The sequence below is a fragment of the Poecilia reticulata genome, linkage group LG7 (assembly GCF_000633615.1).
Source record: "Poecilia reticulata strain Guanapo linkage group LG7, Guppy_female_1.0+MT, whole genome shotgun sequence".
NCBI lineage: Eukaryota > Metazoa > Chordata > Actinopteri > Cyprinodontiformes > Poeciliidae > Poecilia > Poecilia reticulata.
This window is the reverse complement of record NC_024337.1, coordinates 15,649,633-15,669,575: the sequence shown is the minus strand read 5'-3', so window position 1 is coordinate 15,669,575 and position 19,943 is coordinate 15,649,633. Positions and strand designations below refer to the sequence as shown.

General features: G+C 40.6%; 2 protein-coding genes across 5 annotated transcripts in view; both read right to left on the bottom strand.

Moving 5' to 3' along the window:
• The window catches only part of LOC103467962 (round spermatid basic protein 1-like), an 18,454-nt gene extending 15,966 nt beyond the window's left edge, over positions 1 to 2,488 (bottom strand). The window contains exons 1-2 of the mRNA XM_008414723.2: positions 1,638 to 2,488; positions 17 to 684 (exon numbers count right to left, since the gene is read on the bottom strand). Of these exons, the coding sequence (XP_008412945.1) occupies positions 17 to 684; positions 1,638 to 2,238 (1,269 nt within the window). The 5' untranslated portion in view covers positions 2,239 to 2,488. The remainder of the gene's footprint in view (positions 1 to 16; positions 685 to 1,637) is intronic.
• Positions 2,489 to 2,880: 392 nt separating this feature from the next.
• magi3a (membrane associated guanylate kinase, WW and PDZ domain containing 3a) overlaps positions 2,881 to 19,943 on the bottom strand; it is a 133,115-nt gene continuing 116,052 nt past the window's right edge. For 2 of the 4 annotated variants that reach the window (XM_008414485.2, XM_017305878.1), the window contains exons 11-21: positions 16,230 to 16,261; positions 15,354 to 15,621; positions 14,196 to 14,290; positions 13,864 to 14,056; positions 12,392 to 12,607; positions 10,532 to 10,717; positions 10,329 to 10,422; positions 9,027 to 9,102; positions 8,799 to 8,936; positions 8,342 to 8,480; positions 2,881 to 6,330 (exon numbers count right to left, since the gene is read on the bottom strand). In XM_008414485.2, coding sequence (XP_008412707.1) covers positions 5,393 to 6,330; positions 8,342 to 8,480; positions 8,799 to 8,936; positions 9,027 to 9,102; positions 10,329 to 10,422; positions 10,532 to 10,717; positions 12,392 to 12,607; positions 13,864 to 14,056; positions 14,196 to 14,290; positions 15,354 to 15,621; positions 16,230 to 16,261 — 2,375 coding nt within the window. In that variant the 3' untranslated portion in view covers positions 2,881 to 5,392. Of the gene's footprint in view, positions 6,331 to 8,001; positions 8,077 to 8,341; positions 8,481 to 8,798; positions 8,937 to 9,026; positions 9,103 to 10,328; positions 10,423 to 10,531; positions 10,718 to 12,391; positions 12,608 to 13,863; positions 14,057 to 14,195; positions 14,291 to 15,353; positions 15,622 to 16,229; positions 16,262 to 19,943 lie in introns of those variants that run through there. The other 2 variants (XM_008414487.2, XM_017305879.1) reach the window with 2 other exon arrangements.

Sequence of the window (19,943 nt, the reverse complement as noted above, 5' to 3'; positions counted from 1 at the left end):
CCCCTCCTCTACGTACCTGAGAATGGAAGTTGCTTATAGTGGTGGTCTCAATGTCTTTCTTGCCCAGTATTTCCATTTTGACAGGTGTGTTGGGGAAGTTGAAGGCGAAGTAGTCCAAGAAGTCAGGCAGGTACGAAGCCGCGCTGTGGATCACAGTCAAGGCGTAGACCGCTGCACCTTTGGGCTTCTCGGCAAAGGTCAGCTCCAGGAACTCCCGGGCGAATCCCTCCATCTCAGCTGGACTGAGGCACGCCAACTCGTCGGCGTAAGCGTGCAGCACAAATCCGCCTCCGTTGGGCTGCTTCTCCTCGTGAATAAAGCGTCCATATCTGGTACCGGTCTGGAGGCAGGAGCTGCGGATGTAGTGGTCCTGATGCGAGAGGAAAGGTGTGCGGCCCATTTTGAGCGCTTGGAGGTAAGGTGGACAGTTGTCGACAGGTTCTCTGCCAGGAAGTCGAGTGATTTCTTGCTTTATCACTCCGAGCAGCGGAGCTTCAGGGTTAACAGGGACTGTGAGGTCAGCCCCAAGCCCGGTGCATACAGTCTGAACCGCTTTGGTGTGCAGATGTCGGACCTTCTTGGCACCCTGATCATCGTCACGATGCTTCTTCTTCTTTTTCTTCTTCTTCAGAAGATATTCCTCTAGTGTTAGAGACTTCCCATTTTCATTGTTGGGCATCAACTCTGAAAATACACAATTAAAAAAGTCAGGCAAAGTTAGAAAAATGGAGAGAGTTGTTTGTGTTGCTGTTGTTTTGTATCTCCAAAACAATAATCAACTTCAATCTCTCAATGTCATATTTTATTGATATGTAGCACCTCTACTACCTTATAATAGGATGTCTTGTTTTAAGCAATGTTTTTACATAGCATTTGTAATTCTGAGGTTAGAATAAAGTATAAATGTTTGTAAAGACTAGATACAACAACACAAACACAATATGCATTTCTGCCTTTTTTAAAGACAAAATCAAAGTCTATCAATCAATAACTCAAACAAACTTTAATAGTGTACCACTTTTTCTGCAACTTTATGCTATATAAACAGTTTCATGAGCCTGAAAACCTGGTAAAAACCTAACAGGTAAAGACATATTCAAAACAGGTTAGAAAGCCCTAAAATATCCAAATCGGTCAATGTATTAAACATGATTAATGTAGTGAAAATATAATGTACATTCTTACTAAAGAATAACTACAAAATGAAAATTGAAATTATTTAAATACAAAGGAGAGACAATGGAATGATAAATAAAATGATAATAAACCTAATATAAAAGGTGAATAAATAAGCTAAATAAGAGCTCGTAAACAATATATGCATATAATTTATAATAACATGAAAAGAACAAAATAATGGCACTTATATACAGCAAATAGAGGTAAATGAGTGCTTAAAGATCAAATTAAAATTACTAATTTAAAATTATTTGCTCATTCACTGAAAAGAAAGGCGCATTTTAAACAGTCAGCTCAGATGTTTAAAATGTAAACACTACTGAACCTGCTATATAATAAACTAAGCTAGCTAAAATGAACCGTTTACAAGCTACTGTTGACACATGTGATGCCGCTGGTCTGGTGTTGGTATTAAACGGCTTGTAGCCGTTAAAAACACTCTCAAATAATAAGCTCACCTTTTTTCTTCTTCAGTTCAGGAAGCTTCACGTTAGCCTCCGAGTTTTCCTTCTTCAGCTTCAGCTTGTGCTCCTTCTCCCGGTGCTTGTCTTTGAGCTCCTGCGGCTGGGCCTTCACCACTTTGAGGGGCGTGAAAGTGAAGAGCGCAGGTGGCTGAGGGGGCACGGCTCGCTTCTGGGGTGGGAAAGCGGGCTGCAGGCTCTTCTTGGTACCGTTGGTGAGACCGTGATGGTGGTGGCCGTGGTGGTGATGGTGGTGGTGGATGTGGAGAACGTGTTTGTCCGTGCTGAAGTTCTGGGCTTTGGGGTTCTGCTGCAGCTGATGCGGTTGGTGGCTCTGGTTCTCGGCGTGCTGCTGCTGGTGGTTGTGGTGGTGATGATGATGATGGAGCTTCACCTTTTTCGCCTCTTTCTCAAATCTTTCTCTTTTGTCGGCTGAAGGCGACAAATCCCTTTTCTTCTTCTTTTTCTTCTCTTTGATGAATCTGTCATAGCTGTCCCTTATCCGTTCGTCGTTCACTTTCGCACGGAGCAAGTCGACTTGAGCTGCCATCTTTGCACGTACAGTATGTTTAAAGGGCTCGGGGCTTGCACTGCGCATGCCCGCGACAATTTGTAGTTCTTATCCTAACAATTTGTAGTCAACTTAAACATTTTTGACGATGCTGCGCATGCGTTGTGGTTGCATTGTGGTTTTTGTAGTTTGCATTTGTCGCATGGCTTCTTGGGAGTTGTAGTTAAACTTGAGGTGACTGCGTGCGGCTCCGCACGCACTCTTCTCGCTCAGCTGACGTCATGGTTAATTTTATCACACCCACAAGAGGGAGTGCTTCCAGGCGGCAGACTCTGAACCGTTAGTGAACATTTTCAGCAGAAAATTAAAATAAAGAAAACATACGGTTTAAATAAACGGTCAAGAACGTACAACCCCCCTCCCCCCACACACAAACAAAAAGCAAACAATAATAATTTTAAAAAATAACACAGTTGTGGTTACCGCAAACTGAAAATTAAGAATTATACTGTTTTTTTCAGGGAGCACAAAATCGGTTAATTATAGGAAGTCAATGTGTCAGTAAGGAAATGTTGAAAATATGTGAAAGTTTTGTTTAGCCATCGGCATACCTGCCTTTTCTGAAGTCTTCCATCTTCTCGAAGATTGTGAAATTAACAGGATGTGTATGCTGTAAACTTTTTTACTAACATTGCCTGGTATGAGACAGAATGAAATATTTGAACTCGGTTATGTTTAATCAGTAAACCTTTATTTATCAGTGCATGAACAGTATGCCATGATCAATTTTTTTTTTCACCCATTGCATAACATTTCCTATCATTTCCCTTAAAAAAATAATGGAACAATTTACATAGATTTTTTTTTTTCTTCATGAAGGCATTTTTTTTATACAGGTGCTGTACAATTTATAAACATTTACAACTACAATGATGTCAAAACTATGACTTTTAAATATGTTGGAGCAATGCAAGGCCACAGCATCAGACATGGTAAAGATATGAACAGTAAAAGTGACAGTAGCCCATCATATCAACGTGAAAACAGACAATAAATTATTCAGCGGCCTCACAGACAAACATATGCGTTGCGTCTGCATATGCAGGCAGGGGGATGAGGGTTGGGGTTAAAGCTGACTTGTTTGTGCAGAGCAGAGGTTGGAGCACTAGATGTCACTCTAGTCCACAGTAGGAAGCTACATTTTTTTCTCTTGTTGGTGGAGCACAGTTGTTGTAGCCGATGCTTTCGTAACTGTTACATAGTTTAACACCAGAAGGAATCCCATTTTGATCAGACTACCAAAGAATCAGAGCAGACGTTTTCACATTATGTAGATGTGTCTGCAATCACAAACAAGCAACTTTCATGTCAAAACTGAAGATTTAGTTGGATTCTTTTAAGGGTCTGGTTTTGTGTATGAAACAACCTTGTCAACCATGTTGGAAATACATGTTAAGATTTACACTTTGAGTATAAGCTACAGTAAAATACAGCACCAGTCACAATGATTGGCAGCGTTGGTAAAAGATGTGTAAAAAGCCTTAAAATAAGTTTGTTTTCATTGCAGTGGGACGATCTTAATAAGAACATTGACGAAGAAACGTACATTTTTAGTACATTATTTTGTGAAGAAAACATTTGATCTAATTTAATAGTTATGAGCACCCTTAAAAGTCTTTTCTTGGACAAAGACAAATTTCCTACTCGTAGTGAGGAGGATGGTAGGGAAGTTGGTATGTAAAGGTTGAAGCGCTGCAGCAGAGTAAACTCTTGCTCAGATAAGAGTAAGATTAAACTTTCTGGCAGCCAACACTTTAGGTGTGTTTCTTGTAAAACAAAATATAAAAATATGTAAAGAAAAAAAACCTCACAGTTAAGCAGGGTGGAGGACAGGTTTGCTGTGGGTCACAACAACTTTATTATTATTTATATTATCATAAAGATGATTATCTTAACAAGGGATGTATTTTTTTTAAATATCGGTCTGAGATGATGCTTCTGCAATACACTATTCAAAGATTTTATGGCTTTTTGCACATCTTTACCAGGAGTGCCAATGCATGCATCTGGCATTGTACATCAAATATTTGAACTAGGGTTGAAGTTTTTTTGTGCCTCTATTTATAATACAAATACAGATATCAAAATATTTTATGCAAATTTAAAAAAAGGAAAGTTTGTACTTTTATCAGTCGTATGACTGCTAATTTATTTATCCTAAATATGTTCAATGTTTGAGTAATCACTTTGCTAAATATTACATTTTTCAGATTAAGTACATTGGATCCTAAAGGAATAAATAAAACACACATCGGCACAGTGCTGCTAACAGTCAACAACATGATGGATGACGCTGCTTACAGGCCGTGAGATATCATGTAAAGTCTGAGGCTTTTAAAATGGGGATTTGTTTAAGCAATGATGTGTATCTACATGTTCGGCCTCCACCTAAGTGCACTCGACATGGACGCGTGTGTAGACTATCCTGTTTGCTTAAATTCTCACATTATTTTCACAACACAAGTACAAAAGGAAAAACAAAAAAAAACATTAGATCTATAACCACAAGTATCTGGTCTGCTCATTGATGCATATAAAGCTTCATAGTAGTCCTCCCACCAACATGGGATTTATAACTTCACATGTTCGGATGCAGTCACACAAATCACAGCTTTCATCGGCTTTTCAAAATGAAAGAAAAAACTAAACTAAACAAAAATGTTTGTCTAATTAGATCATTTGAAGAAAACTCAGGTCCCTTTTGGGACTATAACAGTGAATAAACCCTGCTCGGTTTCAAAGCTGTGAGTGCTTGAGTATGCTTGTAATCCTTCAAAAGTAAACACACAGAAAAAAAAAAAAACACAGATTCCTTCATGTGGCTCGGGTAGACAGGGTGAGCACTTCATTTGGACTCCTCCAAACTGATTCACAGTGAGCGCTATCAGGAGCAGCTTCCATTTGACCGGAGTCTCTGATTGGCACAGAACAGATTTCCATCCAAAGACCCTGCTCACAACTCATCTGACGTGGCCGTGCAGCAGAGTCAAGTACAAATACTTGTTTTATGTCAGAGATCAGCAGCTTTGTGCAAACCGTCTGAGGCAAACTGGGTGAGAAAAAAAAAACCGAGACGTATAAATGAGAAGGTATGTTGCTGGTTATATTTTGATCCGATCTTTCCGACCCGTGTTCGGTTCTCGCAGGCCGAGCTTTGTCTCCATCCAGCCCTGGAGAGATTTCAGATGTCTGCATATGTGGAGTCCACGTGGGACTGGATCTTGGTCGAGCTGGGAACTTTCCACGGGCCGGGGGTGATGGGGGCCTTCTTGCTGGTGCTGGTCCCGTTGCAGTTGGGATCCTGGATGCTACTGCTGGAACCTCTGGGGTCCCTTCTGTTGGCTTGCTCGGCCGGCCCCTGATACTTGGCCTCTGGATATTCCTTTTCGGCTCTCTCTCTTCTGCCCCTTTGGCCGGCGGTGGCCGGATCGGCGTCCGACCCTGCCCTCTCCCTGTGGGATTTCTGCACCGCTGCCTCTTTCTGAGCCCTCTTTCCCTTCTTGTGATAATCATCGGCCCCCCAGCTTTTGTCTCCACTCTCTGCAGCCCCTCTCTCCTGCGGGTAAGTTGCATCCTCCCCCTTATGTCTCCAGTCTTTCACTTCCCCAGCCGGTTGTTGTCCAGCTGGGCGTCTGGGGCTCTGAGGGTCTTCTGGGTTCCTTGAATGCAGGACAGGATCATGCTCCCTCTTGGAGCCCTTCCTTGGACTAGAGGAGCGCTGGTCTCTCTGCCCAGGAGTTTTTCTTTCCTTGCTCACATCCTCCAGTGTTTTTTGGGGGTTCTGGGAATGCTCCACATTATCCACTTGACCTTCTGCCGCTTTCCTGGGACTGCCTGATTTGTAGTCGCTCTGCCCAGTTTTTCTAGGGCTAGTGGAACGCCTATGGTTGTGAGTAGGGACCTGCTGTCCTCTTGATCGGTTAGCTTGTCTACCATGCTCCTGTCCAGCACCGGGGAAACCAGGCACTCTGTAATCCCCGGCTGATGGCTCATCAGGGGCAAATACTTTGGAGGAAGATGGTGACCATCCTGTGGACGGGGAAGCTGGAGATGACTGGTCATCAGATGCAGAGAGTCTGGGAAAGCTTGTCGTCGGAATGGCTACTTTGTCTTTTGTACCTGGGAAAAAATAAATAAAAATTAGGAAAACATTTCTGCAAAGCATCCAGTGGATGTCAGTGGTTTAGAGACCCATTTCAAATTATCTTAAAACTTTTTACAACTTTAAAAGGTGACATTTATTCCATACAATTCACACAAAAAACAAAAACCTCTGCAATAATCTAGAAAATAACAAGGAACATGGTGGTGGTAGTTGCTTTCTTTAGATGGAACTAAATGAATTTGTCAGATTTGTCCCAAAACCTTTAGGAAGCTGAAGATTAGGTAAGATTTTACTTTTCAGCATCACAGTGAATACAAGCAAACACCCAAATCAACAAGAGAAAGCTTCACCTGAAGAAAAAAAGGTTTGGAGTGGTCTAGACAAATCCAGAACTGAATTTGTTGGGTCACTAGAAGAGAGATGTCGCCATAATTTGGTAGATTTTTTGCAAGATAGTGAGGTAAAATATTACCAAGTCAAGATGTTGAAAGCTAATAAGGTTCTACTAAAAGAGTCTGCGTACTGCTTTTGATTTAACAACTTGTTAGCTTAAGGTTGTGCAATCACAGGCAATCGCATATAGCAGAACTGAATTAAATACTATTTAAGGTGGAAAATGTTTCATTGTCTCTTGGGATATATAAAAACGTAAGCATTTTGCTAGGGGTGTCTAAACTTTTGAGAGCCACTCTGACACTACTGCAGGGATTCAAACATCATGTAAAAACTAAAACCTCTTCATGTGCTGCAAAGGCAACAAAAATTACGATAAATAAAAAAACATCATGCAACAGAAGCAGCATCACACTTTCTGCAATAAGCCTTTGCAATCTCCATCTAAATATTGGCCTAGCTTCAGATATGCATCAGCTGGAAGGGTGCTAGGGTTCACCCGGGACTGACGTTTCAATTTTCCACCGAGCTGATAAGAAGCGCACAGCCGTGGCTCTGAGCTGATATAGGCGGCAGAAAAATTCAAGAGAGGAACAAAAAAAAGAAAAAAAAGCCGAGCGATGGATCTAGCGGCGCTGAAATGAGCTTTTTGGATTTCTCGGAGCAGCAACTCATACGAATTATTTCTTCTTCTTGTCTTTGAAATTAAAAGGCTGATGCCAGTGAATGCACACAGATCCTGTTATCACCTGTCACTCTTTGATCAATAACAGATTAAGAACTTTTCCACAGTTGTTCTCTTTTATAGAAGAGGATGTGATGGAAGAGGCATTGTGGACACATTCTGGTTCTTTTTCACCACAGGACTCACTGCTTTAAAAACAAGAGTCATACATGTAGTGCTTTGCAAATGTATTAATAACTCCTGACATGTTCACATTTGTTCATGTTATAACCACCAACTTTACTATATTTTTCCCTTGGACACTGGATTGGACAATGAATCTGCAATGGATCTTTGCAACTCTTCCAGACATATGCGTGAATACATATGTATGCCACACTTTTCAGATTTTTAGATCATTGAAATAATAAAAACTGTGTATCATTTTCCTTTGCAAGTCCATCACACAAAATCACACTGACCCTTAGAAACATTCAAGGGACGTGAATCCTTTTGCATGACACTGTACCCGTTTCAGTTAATATAAAAGTACACAACAGACAACACTTGAAATCTGAGAGACTTGAAAATTAGAGGCAAAAAGTTTTACCAAGTTTATTAGAGACAGACCGAGAAAAGCAGTGAGGCCTTTAGTGATGTTCTGGTTTCATGTAGAAGCACAAGGTGGAAGAAGAGTTGGAACCTATAGGAGGAAGAGATAAAAAGGTAGAAACAGACAGCCGTGCCAGAGAGGAAACACAGAGAAAGCCAGGAGGATAAACAGCACAACAGGCAGACTGAGTTAGAAGTTGTGGATGAGAATGACAAGAGAGAAAGGTTAAAGAGAAGCCTGAAACTCATGCATGTGAATCGGGATGCAGCTTCCTGCCAAACATATCGCTCTAATGTATGCCTGGTTAATGCCGTTGATCTGATGTGTGTGCAGGCGGATGGATGCTGTGACTCACTGTGATCTGGGACGAGGCCCTGGCCGGGTCGGAGCAGCAGGTGAACCTTGTTGCCCCCTGCCTGGATCAGCTCGATGGCCCGAGTGTGTGTGATGCCCTGAGTGGCCTCGCCGTTGATCTCCACAATCTGATCCCCAACCTGAAATTACAATAGTTTCAGTTTACAAGCATACTTCCCATGCTTTCACTACGACCACAAGTTTATGGTGGGTGGGTGGGTGGGTGGATGGATGGATGGATGGATGGATGGATGGATTTACAGACAGATGGATGTCAAAGTGTTGAAATACAGAGATATTCAAGAGATACTTTTTCCTCTCTTCATAAATACACTAATCACACTCCACACTATTCCAGGATACAAAGAAACCCTGATCAGTGTGTTGTTTATTGGGATCAGCCTGTGGTACCACCTGGTTTATCAGGATGTCAGAGAAACATTATTAAACCAACTCACATGTATCCGTCCATCTTTAAGAGCAGGCCCTTCCTCGGCCAGGCGCAGAATGTACAGGCCCATGTTGTACTCCTTTCCTCCTCTCAGACTGAAGCCGAAGCCGCGCTGACTGCGCTCCAGCTCCACCACAAAGCAGCCCTGTAGTTCCCAGCACAAGGAAGCGAGCTTTGTTACCTCAGGAACCTTGCAACAAAAGCTGAATAGGTGTAATTCTGGCTCTACTTTTACCTGTTTGGGGCCAGATGTGGCGATTGCTGCCATCTCGTTCGGTTGAAGAGAGTTCCTCATCTCAGACTCAGCGGCCCTACCACAGAGAAGACGGCAAACATGTTATAATGAGACACAAAACAGAAGAAACGCTAGAAGACAACATTAAAACAAGAAGTGGTGTTAATATCTACACACTTCCATGTTGTGATTACAGCAGTGTAGCCTCTCTCTGTTGCTTTCATTACAGCATGTACTGAGAACTATAAATCCTTCAAAGAGCTGTGTTGCTTTTACATTTCCGTGACAGATAACAGCGGCACGCTTTAATGCTTCGAAGAGCTCATTACAATGCCTTTGTGGGAACTTTGCTGCGCTGACACACCATCTGAAGAGCTGAGAACTGCGCCGAGCAGTTTGCTCACTTCAGACTGCCAAGCCGAAGCCGACAGCCGCTGCTCATATCTGAGCCCGAGCTGAGCCGAAGCCAAGGCATGCTCTGGTGATTAAAAAAGGCATTAATGCAAAGTCCAAATGAAGCCACTGAAAAGGGATTGAGGATTCTCGCACAGGTAATCTTGTTTGAAGAAAGTTTACAAAGAAAGAAAGCCCGTTCATTAATCCTTTGCCTTTTGCTTTCCTCTCTGTCCAAGCAGTGACCACTGGGGGATTGTCTGTGCTCTTTGGTAACAAGATGTGTGCAGACCACAGGAGATGATAATGAGCCCCATGGTGGTGCAGAAACAGACGAGCATTGTGACTTTGGGAGGTAATTTGTGATTTCAAGTGGAAGAACCGGCAGTGGACCGTCTCGTGTCTCGGTGTGGGTGTACAAGTTTCTCTGATTCAACACAGTGGCATGTTGTGAAATATGAAATATGCAAAATACAAAAAGCAGGAAACAAATTAACAGAAGTTTGGGAGCTTCTGCAGAACCTTTAGTTTGATGTCTAAAAGCAACACCTTTGCTTCAGTTTACAAAACCTTCTGCAGTGAAGTTAAGCCATTTTAATTAGTCCCAAGGTGCTTAAAACAAGATGTAGGTAAAAAAAACTGTCAAAATAATACATTTACAGTTGAAATGTGATGTATAAAAACAAGCATAATATTTTTTCTTTTTCTGACATTAAACCAGATAAAAGCTCACTCTTCTGTTTTATTATGAAAGCATAGCTTTACAAAATTATGTTTTAACTTTTTTTTTTTTTGCAAAATTCACATTTTGCATGTCTTTATCCTTCCAGTTTTGTCTCAACTTATTTTTGAAATATTTTTCTGTTCAAGCCGACTAAACCTATTGCATATCGTTGTGTGTTACTCTACCTGTCTAGATGACTGGAAGGCTGTTGGCCCATGGCTCTATGTTGGCTTGAGGGACTGTGCTTTACTGAATTTGCTCCAGATGGAGGAGCGCCATCTGTAAGAACAGAGGAAGCATCAACAGTCCTGTTAGCCCATTAGTAAAAGACAGAAGAAGTGACACCCTCCTAATTAGCCGGACAGAAACCAGAGTAACGCCTGATTACCTTCTTCAGGCACGACAGTCAGCGTGACTGTGTTTCCGGCGTCCTTTATGAGCTGAACGATGTCGTTGTGCGACAGCTCCATGATGGACTGGCCGTTGACAGCAGATATACGGTCCCCCACCTTCATGTGACCTATGCGGTCTGTGGGGCTGCCCTCGATAATACGACCGATTTTGTGTGGTATGACTGTCATAAAAAAAGATGAAAGGAAAAACTCTGACTTTTGGCATGTTTCAATGACATCATGATTCTACATCCAAAGAGAATATGTCACAAAATGGCAATGTCTGATATTTCAGTAAAGGTAAAGAATTATTTTGTCTCTTGTGTTTTAACAGTTGCACAAAAAACTAATGATGTCAGGTGTGGTTCTAGCGCTGTAATAACAAGGCCGTGTTTATTGGAATGAAGTTTATTGAAATCGAGCCACAAACACATTCCTTTCAGAGGAAGTCAAATTAGGCAGCCTGTTCATTTATGACGTTTGCAGTCGAAGGTAAGCCCAGTGATGCTGCGATAAGCTGTGTTTCTTTCCTGGAATGCGTGACTGACAAAGCTTTTATTGTCATTTACTTTGCATCATCTCTTTTTTCCTTCATCCTCTGGAAATTATGCCTGTTCCAGTGCTTCTGTGTTTAACTCTCTTTTATGAATCACTGACAGAACTACTACTGCCATTACCTCTGGTTCTTTTTTCTGAATGGAAGAATTTCTGAGTAATTATCATGTATTAGGGCTGCAACTAATAATTATTTTAGTAATTTGTTATTCTATCAGTTATTCAGATTGACAATCAATTAATCATAAAAAATTGACATATTCTGCTGATTTTTCATTGAATCACTTATTCATATTTATATGATATTATAAATAAAAGATGCAAGAAAGCAAATGAATCAATTCCTTTTTTAAGTAAGAAAATAAAAAATTTGATTGGCTAAAATGCTATAACATTTTCATTTTTGGCAAATGTTCAATTGTATACGCCTTCAGTATACAGTTCATCATTTGTAGCAAAGAATGCATCTGCAGCTAAAAAAAACAAAACCAAAAAACTTCTTACTCTACCATGTGAAAATTTAATCCGTTTCTACTTAGCTTAACATTAATGCCATGTAGGGATCATTTGGTGATTATTTTGGGTTTAACTGATTAATAATTTGATAGCAAAAGATTTTTAATAGGATTTTCAAGAATTTTCAGAAAGGACTAATCCTCTAGAATAGTTCTGGGATGAACATATTTATAAACAAAGGTGGGTTTTTCATCTTAAATGCAAAATGTTCAGATTTTTTGTAAAGTCTTTTTATTATTAATTATTGCTCTGAATATGATGTTCTTTCAGCAAATTGCCTTTTGTCGAGTCTGTATGCTTCAGTTAACGATTAATCAATTACTAAATTAGTTGACGATTATTCAAAAATTGATTAATCACAATTCATCGTTTCAGCCCAGCCTTTGTTTTTCTTTCCCATAGAAAATATTCCCGGCTCAGTGATTTCATTATCAGCTGTTTCTCTTGTCTAGACAACCCTTTTGATTGATATATTGCTAACATTAATTATGCATAGTCATAAATTTCCTAAAGATGGTACTACAGAATCACTGTGCCTGTGCTTCTTTTCTGTACAAAACCACTGACAGAGTTATTAATAACATACATTGAAATGAATGGATTTGAAACACTTGGGAGTCTATATAGACGGGGCTAAATTAGATTTTTGGTTAGAAGCTGTTGCTGTAATCAGAAACTTGAAGTAAGCATATCCTGATCCATTGCTGTGCTGATTTGCATCAATTCTAAATCTGATCAGTGAAAACAAAAATCAAGCGTGCATCGTGTTTGTGTTTGCTCCACACCTCCAGGTGGGGGTTTGTTCTTTGATGTGAGGATAACAAAACCAAAGCCCTCATTGTCTTTCCGCTGCAGGGTAACATCAAAGCTCTCTGGTCTGGGGAGCTGAGCAGACTGGACGGCGTTTGGCGCCTCAACGCGAGGCACTTTGGGAGAGCTGTTGACCAGAGCCGAGGCCACCTGCTGAGGCTGCTGGCCGCTCTCTTCCTCTTCGCCACCCTCTGAGGAATGACAAAACACAAACAAGGCAATGTTTGTCAGATACAGGCTGGTCCGTACAGACCGGTTTAAACATCAACAGAACTTCAGGGCCACCAGTAAATGACTAATTGGTTGTATGGCATTTAAAATAAGATAAAATTGTAAGAAATGAATGTACATAAAGATGAGAAAAAATACAAATAATTTTTATTCTTTTTCATTATGTGTTTAAATCACATATTATATTTTGATATTTCTTAATTTGTTTCAGAATTTTTGTCGTGGAATCCATCATCAAATAATTAAAACTGTCTTCTAAATAATCAATAACTTTGATTTGTTTGGTCACAGATTCTATAAAATAAATTATTGATAAACAGCAACACAGGGGCATTAAATAGTCAAATGAAACAGAATTATATATCTTCTCATTTTATTTTCCAATCGTCTTTTATATACATTTTAAAAGAAATACCAATAAATGTATTTATATTCAGTTTTATTTATAAAATCACATATATTGGTATATTTTACAAACGTATGTAGGTGTTAAATTTGTGCTTTTGGTCCTCGGGAGATTTATTGCTTCTTTTGAGCAGGGAACAAGTCTAAAGAAACTGATATGTGAAAAAAAGAACATAAAAAAAAAACAGACCACAGTTATTTGAAATAGCTGAAGAGGATTCAACTCAGTCCCTCTTTGTTGAATGCTTGCTTTGTGATCTTTAACCAGCCTATTCATCTTTCCAAAACCCAGCAATAAAAGCAGAGAGTCCTCATGACAGATGCTTATTTTCTGCACAGTCATTAGAAAAAGTGCTCCTGCTAAGGATAAAGTGGCTATTTGCGGTTTTAAACCGGCCTTATTTCAGCAGGAGGTATGAGCTGCTGCAGAAACACTTTCAGAAAGTACTTTGAGATGTAAATCAGCTCAGCTTTTTAATGTCGCAACAAAGCGACCATTTTATTTCAGCCTTTTTGTAAAATAGTTATATCTTTAATGAAATCAAATTAAATGCACTTCTTTCAAAATGTAGAGAAAATGCCTTCAAAGCAGAAAGTCATCGTTTTAATCAAACTTCATTTATTCCAATTTTTTTCCAACAGGGAAGTCACCCAGAGCAAATTTAAAGGATTACCGAGCAAATCCCACATCAAAGCCTTTTCCCCGAGGTTTTCCTCCAGCATGCTGATCTGAGGCAAATGAGGAGATGAAGGAACTGTGCTGCGAGTTCCCTCGGAGGAGCGCAGAGCTGATTATACACAGCAGACCTACCTGTGTGTGTCAGCTTCCGGCGGACGGTCAGCATGACTTGGCCGTTCCGGGCGGCGTTGGTCATCAGTTCCAGCACTTGTTTGTGCGACTTGCCCTTAACGGGAACGCCGTCTATACACAGCAGCTCATCTCCGGCCCGCAAACGGCCGTCCTTCTCGGCTGCGCCGAGTGGCACAATGGCGCCGATGTACACCTGAAGAAGAAATCAAAAATGATCTGCGCTAGAAAGAGCACATCGACTGGTTGATGTGATTACTAGGAGTTTATATTAATTGATAGTCTGTTTTGTTTTTGTAAGCTTCCAATCATCCCACATAATTTGTGAAACTCACCGGTTGATCTGGCCCCTCGCCACCCAGGACTCTGAAGCCAAAGCCCGACTCTTGGTTTCGTTTGATGAACACATCCAGGTCCTTGGTATTAGGTGCTGAAGACAGGAAATAAATAAGAGATGGAAAGTTTTCACCAGGGTCAAAAATGATTAATTTGGAAAAATCACATACATCAAGAAATCACGCTACAAGAAAATCAACCTTCAGGAAGTCAGGAAAATGTGTTTATATAAATATTCGTTTTTCAAATGTAATAGCACACAGTTTATTATTTGTCAGTACAATTTTTAGTCAACGTTTCAGACTAAATATCCATATATCTTCGTTTTAGTTGAGATCAGATCGTGGAGCTAACAAGTCCTGGGGGAAACCCAAAGATCCCTGTTCCAAGCTACACTCTCCAGCTTTCTCTTAGGAATCCCAGGGGGTTCCAGGGCTTGAAGGGATATGTAGTTTATCTTGTTTTCCCTGGAGTTTCCTCCCAGAGGTGTGCGCTTGGAAACCTCTGCATGGTGGCATCCTGGTCACATAACTGAACTCAGAGATATGGACTTATTTTGGTCACACCACACAAAGTTCTACAATGTCACTATGACAACAGCATCTTTGACATTACTTCTGAGAGAGTGCGACTCAAACTAATTATTTTCAACCTGTGATGTGCAAACAATGAACTACAGAAATCTAAGAAGCAATTTAAAAGGAAACTGAACATTTAGGCTGCAAGAGAGCCAGAGAAAGCAAGACTTAAGGCAGATTACAAGAATATTATTTGGAGTAAAACACAGTTTTCGTTTTTTGAGCTTTGGCTCGTGTTTATTGTGGAACCTGCTGGATTTGGACATTTTTACAGCCTTTTGGAAATGTCAGAGTTGAAGTAAGGATCTACCATCTCTAGGGAATACACATGGAAACTGCTATTTTGCTATTTAAAGGTGAAATTGGTATTGGCAGGTCAAAGTACAAAAACTGAAGATCAATATACTGAAATCTTTATCTAATACTTGAATATCGAAGCGAGTTTAAATCTCCAGAAAAGGCTTTTGTAACTTCCAGGTGGGTTTGGATCAACCTCACATATCCAACCAATTAAATATATTGCAAAGCTGACTAGAGAGATGCTCAAGTAGAGCTGAAAAAGTTCTGTCATCAACTTACGCTTGCTGTCTAGCATAGCTTTGGACTTGAGGTAGAGCTCAGACGGGTCCGGTTTGGGAGAAGACGACCGCAGGGTGTTGGTAGACACAGGGAGCGCGTTGGAGAGCACCTCCGGCTGACTGAGGGTCTCTGTGCTGTTCGCCATCTCCTGCCGCTGCTGCAGCTGCACGACGGGCTGCGAGGCCGGGTGGGGCAGTTGGTGGGAGACGGCGTGCGGAGGATGCTGGAGGCTGTGCTGGGACGCAGCGTGGGGCATGCTAGCTCTCTCCTGCCACACACAACAGGAGGAAAGGGTAAACAGATGTGCAAGTCCTCAGGTGGGTGAAACATCAATTAGTTGTGGCACATTTTTGGATCACTTGGAACATATACAGTAACAACAGCAATAACAGATCATTTATCTAAGTGGTTCAAGTCTAAAACAGCCAGGATGCAGATAAATTTAGGATGGATTTAGTTACCACAAAAAAAAAATCCCCCAAATAGCACATCCGAGCAGAATGATACTGCATTTCACCAACAAAGCAGAGGGAGTAAGCCTGTTTCTGCCTCATCTCCTCTATTTTCAAAGCGCAGCACAAAGGAGCAGCACAGTGACAAGCTGTTGAACGAGGCATATCATCTTACAACACCTAAGCACAGGATGATGTTGAGTTGCTGTTTGCATGGAGCATGTGTGTTTACCCACACGCAGCTCCAGAAATAACAACCTGGATAATGCAGGTTGCCTGAATAATGCAGCATTTCTTGTGAGAGGCAGAGATAAAGCAAAACAGAAAAAATAATGGTTGCTATTTTGTAATCCAACAGAAAACGGGTTTTCTATTACATCATCTTTTATGAGAAAACCGATTTAAAAAAAAGTGTTTTACTTACAGGTTTTAGTGATTTCACAGGAGAAGTTTGACCTGCCGGCAGAGAGGTGAAAGTGAAGGTTAAATCCTCAAGAAAACATAGCTAACATATTATGAAATGTATAACGATGACAAAAGGTGAGAATCATAAAAATCTTAGTTATAGGTTTTGTGTATTTATCCCATTTTTCTGTTCTCACCTTTAATAGACATGTTTTCAGTACTTTTCTCTCCGTTTCTCTCAAGTTTCAAATGGGAGGGGTGTGGAAAGCAATGTGTAATATTACCACCAGGGGGCAGTCGGCTCAAGTATTACTAATGTTTGATGTGTAATTATAAGAGGAGGGCCAAAGAAGACCTGGAGCCGTGGGAAAACATCCACCGCTCTCTGGGTGAAACCAGCCACCTGTTGCTGCAAATGCAGCCCAGAGGCGCTGAAGCTGTCGGGTTTTTCACAAAAATCATCCCAGGCTGTGGTTTGCATTTGATCAGTAGTTTTTCTTAGTGGTGCTTCACATTTGTTTCCATTTATAGATATCGTCATATATCCTTGGAAGTCTACCCATCGTCTTCTTTGTTCCCCATTTGGTCCACCAGATGCTTTCCCTGCCTTTTTATCCCCGCCCAGTTCATTTACTTTGTTTGAACTATTCAGGTGTGGATTCATGCTTGGACTAATTTGGATTTCCTGCCTCCTCAGCGCCTCCGTTTGTTCCTTTGTTCGATAAGCTAATTAATGTATGTTAATTCTCCATCTGCTTCCTTCAGTCTGCACATCTGCATTTTTGTTCCGCCACAAATAAATTTGCTAAAATGTGCAGTATGTTGTGTTAAAACATACAATTGTATGTTTATTAAAACATGTTTATATTATTAATAATATACAACTCTGGAAAAAATTAAGAGACCACTTAAAATGATCAGTTTCTCTGATTTGACCTTTTATAGGTATATGTGTGAGTAAAATGAACATTGTTCTTTTATTCTATGAATTACTGTCTCCCAAATTCCAAGCAAAAATTTAGTATTTATTTGAAGAAAATGAGAAATGGTTAAAATAACAAAAAAGATGCAGTGCTTTCATACCTCAAATAATGCAAAGAAACAAGTTTGTATTCATTTACAAACAACAATACTAATGTTTTAACTCAGGAAGAGTTCAGAAATCAATATTTGGTGGATTAACCAGGAGGTTTTCAATGGGGTTCAGTGCAGTGGGCTCTTCATTTTTTCCAGAGCTGTATTTATATTATCAAAAACATGAAGTTTAAATGTTTTTCTATGGAATAAAGTTTAAATAGAAAACATTTTTCTTTAGCAAGGACAGAGAAGCTGCTAAAGTTAATGAGAAAATGGATTAAATTAAATACGGGAGCAGAAAACCAGATAGAGGCTGCAAAAGATAAGCAAATGGTGCAAAGGTCAACCTTTTAGCAGGACAGAGGACCTAAACACACGGCCAACGCAACAATTGGATGCTTGAAACCAAATTATACTCATGTGTCACAGAATGGCCCAGTCAAAGCTCAAACATTAGTTCAAGTGAAAATCTGTGCAAAGACTTGAAAATAAATGCTCACAAACATTCTATGTCGAAACTGACTGAGCTTGAGAAGTTTCTCAAAAAGGAAAGAGTAAAACCTTTGGTAATTTTTCTTGTACTCCATAGTAATTCCCTACTTTGTATTGGTCCAGCACATAAAATCTCAATGAAACACTCTGACATTTGTGTGAAAGGGTGTGAATACTTTTACAAGGCACTGTAGCTTCATTTCAGTATGAAAATCTTCACAATTTTCCTTATTTTCTTTCAATCATCTGTAATTCTGACTGCTGGTTGAAACTGAAACCAATCCTAATCCAAGCCTTTGGGGGTCCTGTGAGAAACCTCAGCAGCATTTCGTCTTTGATTTCTGGAAAGCTGTGATCCTATGCTTTCCTAAAGCTGTGACACACACACACACACGCACGCACTCACATATGCAGCATATGCACGTGTGTGATTAATGCAGATACACGACAAACCCCCGGGAGCGTAGAACAGAACCCGGCTCAGCGCATCTGATATGTGGGTGCAACACTGATCTCCTGAATCTGGGCTATACTGCACTGCAGCAAAGGCAAAAAAAAGGAACAAGCCCTTCAAATCAGGGAAAGCATGAAGCAAGAAGACAGGCGGTGATTACCCACCACGCTCTGAGTCTCCTGCCTACTCTCTTTCTTTCTCTCGTGGCAGCAAGTGGTTCAGTGAAGCTGCCATCTCTTCCGAACGCAGCTCCCTCCCATGTGACCGAGCTCCACTTCCTCCCCGTTTGGGAAGGTGCACAGTGGATGATGCAGAGCTGGCGTGGACCAGAGCGTGAAATTGCTTTATTAAACATTGGGAGAGTCCGTGTATTCAAGCAAGACAGGCAGCACGCAATCCGTCCTGTCATTTATAAATTAAAACATTGTACACAGTACAGGAACTTTCATCTCCTCTACAGCTGATAGAGCTCAGACAACAGGAAGGATAATGTCAGCGTCTCCTCGGGAATTAATTTTTAAAGCAGTCTGGGAATTTTGTTTATTGTTTTTTCTTTTTGATGACAGAAAAAAGTGAGTCAAAAGCACAAAGCAGAAAAGAAATCTGCAGGGGGATTAAAAGGATTTCAGAAGAATTGGAATAAACTGTCACCTTGCCTCCAGGCTATAATACCTGTGCGCTGTCTGAACATAATACTTGTAGATTAACATTCAGAAAGATTTCACAGCGTGTCACAGCTGTGGTGCTAGCAACTTACCACCTGAGTCTACTGGCTTAGCACCAAAATGCATTAGATCTGTTGTTTTTGTATCAACCTTGTATCTGCATCCCAGAACCAGAACCAAACACTGAGAAACAGCATTCAGCTGCTCCGCACCACAGATCTGGAACAAACTTCCAGAAAACTGCTTAACAGCCAAAACACTGAGTTCCTTTAAACAAAGACAAAAACCTGCCTGTTTAGAGTTGTCTTTGATTAGTAGTAAGTGGAACATTAATAAACATATTTGATGTATATTTGCTTGATGATTTTGATGATGGCATTTCATAAATTGCATTGTTTACTGCTTATCTCATAATTGTTGACTGTATGTTTTTTAGCCAGGTAAAAACCAGCCCCTAGTTCTACGCGTTGCTTCATACAGAGGGTCTGGACTCTCACTATAGAGAAACAATTGCTTCCTAAAAGAGTGGACTCTGTCGAGGTTTAAAATTTTGCCCAATCTCTAATGTTTGTCCGTGGTGTATGTTCATGGGTTCAACACTACGAAGCTTACTGAAAATTTCCTGCACTGCAAACAACCATCCTCCACTGAGAAGAGAGAAGTGCTGAGCCGAGCAAGATGGCTGTTGGTGTTAATTGAATATTTGGAAGCATGGCCAACATGGACTGAATGGCTTTGTTCATGTTCTCTGCTGCAATTTCTTACATCTACAGGCAGACTACAAACAGTGTAGAAGATTTATGTGATCATTCACAACTTCTCCTTCTGTTTCTCTCATTGACCTGGATGAAATTCTCCCAGAGAAATCCAGGTCAATGGCTGAATGCCATTGACCTGGATTGAAAGTCTACACTGAGATGTGAAGATGGATCTGAATCAAGCGGAAATGTCCAGAAAAGCAATGGCCAGGCTAGATGTTAATATGAAGTGAAGCACTTTGAACTGCCTTGTTGCTGAAACATGCCATACACATGAGCCAGATTTA